Genomic DNA, 12,208 nt, shown 5'->3' with positions numbered 1-12,208 from the left:
GTCAGAACTACAATTATTTCTTGAAATTAATAATACAACAGAAATCAATAGAGTCATGGTTTGGGACTCATTAAAAGCATATTTATTTGGTAAGACCCTTAGCTGGTACAAAAACAAAGTCAGAGGGTGGTAATCTGAATCATTAGACTTGCAAAGGTGGAATTCAAATATACCTCCAACCTTGAAAGAATTCTACACTTTACTGAAGACAACTGCATCGATGGAAATAAAAATCAAAGAACTATGAATCTATCCCAGGCCATTGGTAAATAATTATTGGAAGAAAGTTATATCTTTGTTGGACACACTGCAATAATCAATATTGTATCTCTGATAACTGATCTGTTGATTATATACTTTATAACATATGGTGTATATAATTGAAAGTCAGGCTATTGTAAATATTGTATATAGTTGTTTAAAATGATACTTAAAAATATTATGTAAATGTCAATTTATTTGAAAATAAAAAAAATATTTGAGGAAAAAAAAGATGATTACCAGCTTACCATTTTTTAATGTAAATAGGCAATTTATTCTTCAAGAGCAGCAGACACTGAATTTGTAGATGAATCACTGAAATACAAAGTTGTTTGCTAGCAGCAACCTTTTCATTAGTTACAGATCTCTTTAATGTAGAATTATACAGATGACTTTTACTTCTGCAGAGATTGTGCATATTCACTGATGCTGGTGGATTGCAATGTTAGAAGTTTGAGTGGTCTTTTAAGGTTGAAATGTTCTGAATCAGGCAGTTTTGTTATTATTGGTCCATATGTTTTGTTTCATTGTTTACTGGAAAAATGTTCAAAGCTGTGAATTTAAAACATGCTCTAACAAATGGTGCTGTATTATGCAAAGGATATAATTTAATTCTTATATATTATAATTTAATACAATCAGGAAGGTGAATCAAAGAATATCTGCATGGTTCTTAAAATGTGTGCAAGGGGCCTATGATATGAAAACAACCCAAAGGTAAACTTAACCCACCACTGACTGATCAGATGCATTTTCTTTGAATGTGGATTTCAGTGCTGTTTCAGTGAATGTGAGTTTCAAAGGCAGAGAGGTTTTAATGCCAAGTCTGTTTTCACTGTGACCCTGTATTGCTTTGTTTAGCAAATATGTATCTGGTTTGTACTATACATTTTGAAATAAAAGTTTTAAAATAAATCCAAATATCTGTTATCATTGTAGAAACAAAGCAGAAGACAGTATGCACACTGAGAGTTTTGAACAGTGTTGATGGCATCTGGGGAGAAATAGCCAAATAATGGGACACTGGAATGGGGGTATCAAAATTAAACACATTTTGCTTTCACATACATGTCCAGAATTTTTGTCATGGAAAGTTGGCAACCCCATACATAGAACATAATTTTTAGATGTGAATAGTTCAGAATATGACTCAGTTCTAGTCATGGTAGTTGTTAGAGTGCTAAACTATGATGTCTTGTTAGGAAGATTGTTAGTAAAGTTTGCAATTTTGTTGTATGTTCTTTTAAATTTGTTGATATAATATAATGGGTTTGTTAAATATAGCACTACATACAGCAGGACAGGGAGTAAAACAAATTAGGTTGTTTATAGTTGTGCTTGTGAAATAAAGAATGGTTTAATTTTGTATAACATCTCTATTTTTTATTGGTTTTTGACAACAACGTAATTAGTGTGTTACACAAATTTCAGATGTTTGTTGATTATGACAGATGTTAGAAATGACAGTCCCAGATGATAGGTATGCAGTGTTGTTTTGCTGATAAGTATCAAGTTTGTTTCATGTGCTCTGTATTAGTTTGAATGCTGCAGCCAATCCTTAATTTTTCTGAAAGTAGTTTAAGTTTGAACTAAAAACTGTTATGTATTTTTTGTGTGTAGTTGTCTACCTATTGTATCATGTTCAAGTGTCAACAACTTTGTGCAGATCATTTATGAAGATATTGAATAAAAGGGGACTAAAACATGAGTCCTGGGGAATACCTAGCATATTGGCTATAAAGGAAGACTGGAAATATTTCCAGATGACAGCTTGTCATCTGTTGGAATGGTAACTAATTAACCTGTTGAGGACATGCTAGCACCTTGTTGAAAATAGCACTGAAAGCTATATTGAGGTTCAGGAATATGGAAATGGATATGAAGTTTTAGTCTAGGTGAGAAAATACAGTAATAAGAAATGTAAGAAGGGCATTTTCAACACAAAAAAACTTCCTGAAATATTAATATTTGTCCTTGATAACCACTGGACTGTGAGCAGATTGCTGCTTGGTTGCTAGGATCCCTTATGAATTGTACCTACTATCTTCTTTGTCTTATTTGTTTGTAGTCTTATAGATCATTTTTTTTATGTTATCTTCCATGTCACTTTCCAAAAGCTGGCACAAGTTCTCTGTCACCTTATTCTTTGCTACTGCAACTGCTCTTTTAGTTCCTTTGTCAGCCAACCAATATTCTGCCTTAGCCTGGTCAATCTTTTCTATCCACCACTTATTCCTGCTGTTTTGACAGCTTCCTGAACTTCCACATTCCACTACTGGTGGTCTTCATGTACCTTATTTCCACACGTGGCTCATCTGTAAATCTGTTCTGTTGTCTTCACACATGCTGCTATGAGACACTGCCATTCTTCTTCTGCTTCCTAGCTCCTTTCCTTCCTGAGGTGTTATGGCCCTAACTATTTTCTTCAACTTCTGCGTTTTGCTCCATTCACCTTATAGTTCTTCAGCTTAGTCTTTGTTGTCCTTATTCATGATTTCTAGACACAGTGACATAATACTAAAGACCTTTATCTCACAGACTTAAAGTCAAGTGTTTGATCCTGACCTCTAGTAACTGTCTGTGTGTAATGTGCATGTTCTCCCTATTTCTGTGTGGGGTTCCTCCTAAAATTGTGCTGGGTGTGTCTGCCTCAAGGAAGGACAGTATTGATTTAGAGCACATGATTTCTATAATGCACCAGTTCTACCATTTATTGTTGTTAAAAGTAATATCAAATATATGTATTTGCTTTAAGGAAATTAATTTTGTCAAGGTAAAGTTTTAAATAATTTCTTTTATAGCAAACTCAGCTCTTGATCACTATTTTAACATTCCTCTAAACTGTCCTGTATTTGTCAGTAAATACTGATTTTAAACATAAAACAGCAGGGTGTCATGAAAGTCTGAGGGGTCCCTTTAAATTATTATTTCTTGCAGTTTAGTTTTCCCCTTACAGTCACATCATCCCTACAGCTGTGAACCTTTGAGGGAGCTGTACAGGACTGAGGCAGCAGCAGTCACTTGCTAGTGTTGTTATGATTTTTATTATTAGTGTAATTGCATTTTTCAGTATCTGGCTTTTCTGGTGACCTATGAAGCACATATTTTGAGTTTTTTTTTTTTTTTTTTGCAGCAGACAGGAATCTTAGAGGGGCTCTAACTAACACCAATGCAATCTTATATTTAGGGCACGGAAGAGTATATGGGCCTAAAAGTCAGGTATGATTTCTACTAGCAGCTGATCTACATGTATTATCCTTTAAATTTTTGATAAATCAAGTGTACATTTGCTTAGCATTTAAAAAAGCAGGAAAGTGTAGAAACTGGTACGCTAACATTAGTAGCAAGACAGAAGTCCTGATGCACTTAGTATGAGGTGTCATTGTTTTGAACTCCACCACCAGTTGATGCCATAAAGCTTAGGTGCTATATTAAAATCAAATTTTCAGTCTCAGCTTTTAAAATTGGGTCCATGCAATTCATTACAGCATAATATGATCAGTCTGAAGTATGATATTCCATCTGTCAGTATTTGGCTTGAGATAAACGTAATGGAAAAGCCCATTTCATATTCTTGACCTGATGGCATTTTCATTATTTCTCAGTTTGGACATAATACATTTGATTTATAGTAAATTTAGGCTGTGAAAAAACAAGCTGAACTACAAAACTTAGTTGTATGTAATAGAATTGCTTTTCCCCATCAGTCTGCCTTATTTGTAGACTTTGTTTTTGCTTTTATTATTGACTTAAACTGACTTGATCTGCAGTACCACTCCTGCACTCTACTGTTCCTCCTTTTGGGTTGCTTTTCCATTTTTGTCTGAAAATTTAGATTATTTTTCTACAATATGTAACCTTGTTACATGGCAGAAAAAATCCTGTATCTGAAATCATTTATATTTTGGAAAAAGTTTTATATTTTGGGTAAAGAGAATAACACAAGTACAGCCCATCAGTTCCATTATCACCCTATAGTTGAGTTTCTGCTTGATGTCTCTACTAAAATAACCGATCTAGATTTAAAATTCATATATGCTTGTATATTGGAGTGTGTGTGTGTGTGTGTGTGTGTGTGTGTGTGTGTGTGTGTGTGTGTGTGTGTGTGTGTGTGTGTGTGTGTGTGTGTGCGAGTGCGTGTGTGTGTCTAAATTGTATACTCTATTTATTTCTTTTCTACAGGCTGCAAGCACACTGAGAGGGAACAACAGATATGCAGCTCAGATGACAGTTGGTGAACTGTACTCTGGTTGGTTGGTTAGCTGATTGGTTGCTTTTTGTCTGACATTGGAATGCATTTTCCTTCCAACTTCATGTTCTAACAGGAAATGTATAGCATTTATTTGATAGTTTATGAAACATATGGGAAAGCCTGGTGGCCTAGGGAAAAGATGTGGGCAGCATAGTGGCTTAGATCTCTGACTCATATTTCTATAGGGTGAAGTTCAGTCCTGCCCCCTCCTCACTGCCTGTGTAAAGTTTTATTATGTTTTCCATGTGTCTGCATTGTTTTACTCTGTCTGGCAGTCAGTACAGAGGATTAAGACTATGAATTATTAATGAGTTTCCTGTAGTGCAGGATTTGAGTCCTTTAGTGTCCATTTGCTTTCTGTGTGCAAGTCATTTGACCACACAGTGCTTTGGGATAATTGGGAAATTGGGTTAGGGTCATCAATGGACTCCTATATCAAATATATAGATACTACCTATGAACCTATGCAGCTTAAGGTGAGCACTCTCTAAAACTGTACATGCTGTCGTGTATTTTAGTGGGTGAGTTGCCTGCATTATGTCTATCCACTAGCCGGATATCATGCATTTTTCTTATGCATATCATATGCTTTGGCTGTGTAGTTTGTCACAATATGTGGTAGAACTCTAGTTTTAAAAAAATATGTGTAGGATTAAGGGTGAAGAGAAAAAGCAGATTTGAAAAGTAAAACTCATTGAGTTGTTAGATCGTTTATTATCGTCCCTTGCAAAACTAATATTTCCATTATCTTATTGTCATCATGACTTTTCACTGGAGTCAGTGTACCCTTTCAGTGTTAACTTAGCTGGTCATAAATAGAATTCATGTTCTTAGAACTCAGATGACTGTAGCTTTTGAGGGCATAGAGTACTGTGGTCGATTGGAAAATACACATCTGCAAAAATATGCTTGAAAGATAATTACCAGTTAGTAATACACTGAACATGAAAGTCATTTCTTCCCATAAAATATAATATATAGAGCTCATCACTAGAACTTAACACCCACTGGTAGCTGAGTTTACCACAGTCCCAAAGGAAATGGGAGGAGTTATGTTATTTAGTATGCAAATTGCACGCTAATTAACTGAACTTATTTCTTTGCCAGATGTGCCTAATTGCCTGTGCCTTTGCTCAGGTTTTTGATTTCTGCAGGTTGTAAGATATGCTACATAACCATGCTATGCTCCATAACTTTCTCCTAAAGAACATTCCCTTGGGATGGATTCCAAAAGATCAAGGAAATGTACCATAGATTATCCGTAAAATGGAATTCCTGACCTGACCTTCTGAATTATTTGAAGGCAAGCACAATCAAGGGCATACAGCCTGAGCTCGCCATGCCTAATATGGTACTGAGAACAATCACAGGATTTGAGTATTACAAAACATACATGACATCTTAAACCTTAAAAAGAGTCAGAACCACAAGTGAACCAACTATGAAATGTAGTACCTTAACGTAAATATAAGTGTAGGTGCTGCAGTATAGGTTACAGTATTAGGGTCATGGAATGTGTGTGCCTTGGCTTACATGCACCTATGTTTACAGTATTCCAGGGATACTCCTCATGTAGGCTCATAATGCAGTACTTCCTTGAAGTACTGCTACTGCAATAGTTACTGAAAAGCAGTCACCAGCATTCTTATAAGTGAGGGATGCCTTAACAACAATGGCACAGGAATGCATCTGTGCCTATTGTCATATCGCATGGTATAACAAATCTCCCTTGCTCAGTAAGCTTATGAACTATATCAATGCCTGATGAAAACAAAAGTGGATGATAGCAAGGCTTAAATGATATGCTGAGCAGATCTAAATGCCATCCCATTTTAGTGGCTCTCCCCTTAGATTGCTAAAGCTTGAGTTACTCCCAATGTCATATCTAACTTCTTAGTGCACACTGCATCTCTTAGGATATTAAACAATTTGTTCAATTTTACCTTTAAAATCTACATCAGGTCCAAGTTCACTGATTATTAGGGAGCCCACATTCTGCTCTCAATAATCATCTTGGGATTAGTGCTTCTGTTTTACTCCTGATGAGAGGGAGCATAGGGACATTATTTCCTAGAGACTGCTGGTCAAACTAAAGTCAGATTTCTGCTTTATAGAAACAAAGGGCATTGATTTCTGACTGTCTCTGACTGAGCAGTGAGTGTCTGAGTGGGTCTTCCTGACTGGTCTGGTTGCCAGTCAAGGCATATACCAGAAAAGGGCTACAGCAGCTTACCTGGGACAAGACTGTTGATTAACAAAGAGCCTCTGGCCTGCATCTCATCTTGGGGTTGGTGCTACTGTTTTGCTTCTGGTGAGAACAAGCTAAGGTGCTTTCTCTCCCAGTAGTATGAAGCTGTGGTGAGACCAGCAGTAATAGTAACCAGGTAGTAGCCAATTATGTTATTCACCACTTTTTATCATTCTTGGCAAAGCTAATTCTTTCTTTTCAGTAAGTACTGTTTGATTAGCTTCTGTCTAAACTACCTTCAGAATATCTCCATAGATACTTCATCTATAAATCATAAGGGTCTATTTTATTAGTTTCTTCTCAATTGGCAGTGCCCTGTACAGATGCAGGCAGCTTGTGTTAACATTGTTCCTGTAAAAGTATCCTTGAAATTTCACCAATACCTAGTTACACACAGGACAACTAGTTTGCAATGACAAGCACTGCCCCCAGAGTTGCAAACCACATACTTCTGATATTGCTTTATATTCTCACCACAACTGTCTAATCAGTAAAAAAGGGCCTGTTGCCATAGGTATGAACATTCCCCAGTATCCCCATTAACATGTTGGTGGATATGGGTATCCTGAAACAATGTAAAAAATGACTCATGTTTACTGACAACCAGATAATTTTTCAAACAAACTGATAAGGTATGTGAGAGATGCATTTACACAATGTCACTGGAGACAAAGCTCTCACCTTAAAGCACTCTTAATGTTGATAAGGTTGTCAGTAGTACACAAACTGCTCCCATCACACACAGTACAAAGCAGACACATAGACCCACATATGCTGAGGCACTTAAATGTAACTTTCCTAAACTTCAAAGACCTCCTAGATGAAGTCCACATAACAAATGCCCTCAGTAGTCCCAAATGCACTATTTCAAAATACCGACATCAACACATACAACCACATCACATGCAACCTCTTCCTCAATGTTCAATGACACAGAAGCCAATCAAATTTACTGCTTGGACTACCTGCCAGTTGATCAAAAATCTGGATATTTCCATGGCTGAATTCATCCAAGCTCCCATCCAGTGAAATCCTGGAACCATAGCAGACCAACAAACAATTAGGTCCTCAAAGCCATAAGGCAAGTTATCACACAATCCAGCATTCTGGTTATTGGAGACTCCATTGTCAGATACACTATGATGTCCCTCTCACAAGGCTGAGTAAGGAGAAAGCCAAGATCAGTTGCTTATTAATGGCCAGAATCCACTACATTATGCATTCACTCAGGTCATCATTGGACCACAAGTACCAGTATATGGTTGTAAGTGACCTGAGCAGTGCCTACCAGACTTTATGAAGAGAGACATGATGGAGCGCATGGTATTTGCTGGCATTTGCCTAGCATTGAGCAACATTTTATCTTCTCTAAGGTTGATGTCACAACATAAACAGAAGATGACTGACTTTAATAAATGGCTTAGTTTCTGGTTTCATTCTCAAGGTGTACAATATTTGTCAGCATGGAAGGATATGGTCAACAGGGATGGTCTGCACCTCTCCCCTCTAGGCTTTTGAATATAGAGCTCTACCCCCCACACACACTTGCAGACAATGAGCTATTTTCCCTTGTGACCATTTATTAACAAGAAATACATGACAGATATTGGATCATACAAATAGTAATAACCAACCAAGATAATAGATTAACCATTGAACCATAAATATAACTAAATAAACCATTCGGCTTGTTGGCATGCCCAAGCCTGTTTCGGGCCTATAACTTATTGACTGGGTGCATACCCCAGTCCCTCAGACATCTCTCACAATCACGAAGATTAGGGTTTATCACTTCACCCTTGCCAACCTGCCTTTTTACATCCTGGCATACATCTCTTTCTTACCTATCACTAAACACAGAGGCTTCTGCACTAAAGGGAGAAACTCCAGAGGAGGGGACAACAAAATGCCATACCTGCTGTTCTGTCCCTACATTCATGGCTTGAACAATCCATGGGCACTACAAATGGAAAATCATGCAGAATGGTAGAGCAATGTCTGACCTGTCTAATCAGGAAAATGGATGTTTAATAACTAGCAATTACTGCAGGTTAAATAAAAAACAAATTAATTTAAGTGAATGTCATCTTATTCATAAAAGTCCAGGTCAGGTTTTTCCAAAATCCTGATGTTCAATGACACAGAAGCCAATCAAATTTACTGCTTGGACTACCTGCCAGTTGATCAAAAATCTGGATATTTCCATGGCTGAATTCATCCAAGCTCCCATCCAGTGAAATCCTGGAACCATAGCAGACCAGCAAACAATTAGGTCCAGGATGCCTCACGATTAAGGCATGAAAGTCAGTCAGTATCTAGCCAGAGTATTTTCTTAGGGACACTGGAAAGATCACTGCCTCCACGCTGCAGTGTAAAAGTGGTGGTCTAAGACCAATGAATGAATAAATGGTGCCAAAACTCACATAGGATAATCTGGAAAACCAACCAAGACACAGATCAAAGGTGTTGGACTAATAAGCACAGTAACCCAGTGGGGTGGACCACAGCCTGGGATGCTGCTTTGTGTGAAAAGAAGTCACTTGAGATACATAAAACTGTCTATTCGGTAACAGACATTATTATGGTTATTTCTTAATATAAGAGAGGTAAAAGTCAGATCTTCACCTCCCAGTCTTCTTCAAAACCTTTTCTGAGTGCCTGTCTTGTGAAAAGTCTATGTCCTGCCTATACAAAAGGAGTGGGAAGTATAACCTAGAGGAGGGATGGCTTGCTGTAACAGGGCTTTAATTTAACTTCATAGACAGAGAGAGAGATTGATATAGCAGCCGGGCTTTAGGCATAAAATAGGACCTGAAGGAGGATCCTCATGAGCTAACATGCACCATACTGAGGCCCAATGGACTGGTCAGGTGACATAGGAACTACCTCTTTCTCAGCAAATTTGTACCCCCACCTGGATTGGTCTGTCTTGGACTTTGTTAGCCATGTCAGAACATAATTTGTTGTTAGAAATGAGTCTTTCCAGCATAAGAACTGAAGGAGCTCATTCACTCTAAACACACTTGCATAAAGTCTAGTAAATAAAGTGGCCCAACAAATAAAAGAGTGGTAGTCAGATGAATTATATTAACTGCCACAATGATGTGCCTCAAAAGTAGGTGGCCAATAGGTTTCCTAGGGTCTTGAAATGTTCCCCTGCTGTTTTTCCAACCTTTAGTTAATCTGCCAACCAATCAGCCAGTGTTCTGAAATATCTAAAAGATCCAGACAACAGGCTAACCAGTCCAAGGTTGCCAGGTGTGGTCATAATGTGCTAGATGCTTCTTTTAATTGGGTCTATATTACTTCAGCAAAAATTAAATTCAGCAAACGGCATTTTTGGTTCACTTACATTGAACATTCCTTTCGTTGAACTATTCATACTGAGATTGTGGTACAGTGACAACTGGGACATTTGTCCTTTCCCCACTGTAGTCCAATCTCAGAGTTGGCATATATAATTAGAGGGGTGGGTGGGGGGCACAGCCCCACCACAAGAGCAGATTTCAATGAATGGCATTTTGGATGAAATGCCATTCGCTGAACTGTCACTTCACTGAAGTGGTATAGACTCCTTTTAATTAACATCTTTGAACTACAAACTGAGTCATAACTGGTAAGGATCAGCATCTGTCATGGTGGGGGGGGGGGGGTTCTTATGAATTTTTTAAACATTTGCAATGATGACAAGTAGCTTATCAATTAAAATAATGAGGTGCTGCAGCTTGTCAGTGGGGACCCTGAAGGAGGTGGAAGGGAAATCAATCACTAAGCCTGCAAAGGTAATGCTTTGGCTGGGACCTTCTAGCTTAACCTGAGCCAGGGTTACCCACAAGTCTTGGCACAAATCTAAGAATGCCTGCATGCCTAGTTTTGCACCTTTTTCCCTATCCTGTAATCAGAAAATCATCAGACTTCAGTTCTGGGCCCATTGCTGCCAGCACCAGTGTAGAGCCATGCTGAGTATTTGAAAAACTGAGCTGACTAGGAAGCAATGTATGGGCATTGCTCTATCAAAGAAAAATTGGTCTTAAAAGCAAAAGCCTAAAAGGGTGCAACCTTCTTTTCTGATGGGAAGCAAAAGCAAAGTGAACTGAATGTCCATCTTGCAGAGCCACAGGTTGTCAAAGCCTTTTATTACCTCAGCTGCCAGGCCAAGAAAAGCATTATGTACTTTAGATGATTCATTGTCTATAAAATAATTGACTAAGGGATCAGTTGGGTGAGAGACTGGGTGAATTAGCCAAAAATCACCTTCCCACTTTTTTGGTACCAATCACATAGGGGACAGCTTAATGGTAGGCCAAGGAGGTTGATCAAACAGACCAATGATTTTGGCTGCTTATAATTTCTTTTCAAGCAATTCCATAACTATAGCCTCATTGCCTTTGACAGAGATAGAGGGCTGGATGGCAAAATGTGACCTTAATCCTGAAATGAGAAACTTGCTGCAGTCTTGCTTCTTCCTGCAATGCAAACCTGAATTGACAAACTTGCAGGATGGCCATTAACATTTCCCATTGTAAAAAGACCAGCAGTGTCTAACACTGGCCTGTGCACTAATAGGGGTACAGACAACTGATGATGAAGGTTTGTCCAACATGACGCAAAGCCATATAGCCAGATGATATTTATCCCACAGAAGAGAGTTTGATGCTTCTTTTAATTTCCTGAAATGCTGATCATATCAAGACCATAAAGATCCCCCTTGATTGTGCTGGGCTTACCTACTTGAGAGAAAATATGCAAATAAAGGACAAGCCTATCTGGCCATGTACACCATAAAACTTGATATCATATTATCCCACCTTTTGACTATCTCCTTAGAGGACACCTTCTTGCCTAATTCAGCCAGTGCTGACACCAAGTATTTTGACCCTGTGTTATCTGATTCAGTAATCTGTTGAATCTCATCTGTGTCAATTAAACTGAAAACATCAATGTAGCCTCCCTGAACTGCTGTGACTTTAAAACACAGAAGAACATGGGCCATGATGTGGGACCATGGAAAGCTAGTTATCTCCCTGTTGCCTAATGCAATAAGAGCAAAAAATTGAGCTACATTTAAATCAGGGTCAGTTGCTATTGTGGACGGCTTATCCTGTATCGACTGGCATAAATACCAGTGTTACCCAAGCACCAGTTTTCCCTAAAACTTTTTTCTAAAACCATACCAGATTTTTTGACCCACCCTCTTCTGGTAGTGAACCTAAAACCCTTCTAGGTAGTCATCTACTATTGGCCTCAATTCTGTGGTCAGAGTCTCACTACCTCATCATTACCTTCATTTCTGGGTTCAGCTTTGCTGAAGGGATTGCTGTTCCCACTGAAATCTCCACTAAGGTAGGGACCTCTCTAGGTTTTCTCTGCCTTGACTTTTTAACTGGTGCCACAGATGACAGCTCTTCTGGCTCCATAACAGGCTATAACTGCTTTTAGCTGGGTGT

At 38.2% G+C, this 12,208-nt stretch overlaps 1 protein-coding gene across 1 annotated transcript in view; it reads right to left on the bottom strand.

Moving 5' to 3' along the window:
* Positions 1-11,754, bottom strand: part of LOC122800468 (T-cell immunoglobulin and mucin domain-containing protein 4-like) — a 163,743-nt gene extending 151,989 nt beyond the window's left edge. Inside the window, exon 1 of the mRNA XM_044069912.1 lies at positions 11,604-11,754. Within this exon, the coding sequence (XP_043925847.1) occupies positions 11,604-11,754 (151 nt within the window). The remainder of the gene's footprint in view (positions 1-11,603) is intronic.
* Positions 11,755-12,208: the final 454 nt, after the last annotated feature.

This window comes from Protopterus annectens, chromosome 4.part0, assembly GCF_019279795.1.
Source record: "Protopterus annectens isolate FY-2018-M chromosome 4.part0, PAN1.0, whole genome shotgun sequence".
In the NCBI taxonomy this organism is placed as follows: Eukaryota; Metazoa; Chordata; order Ceratodontiformes; family Protopteridae; genus Protopterus; species Protopterus annectens.
The sequence above is the reverse complement of the archived record's forward strand: the minus strand, read 5'-3'. Positions and strand labels throughout refer to the sequence as shown.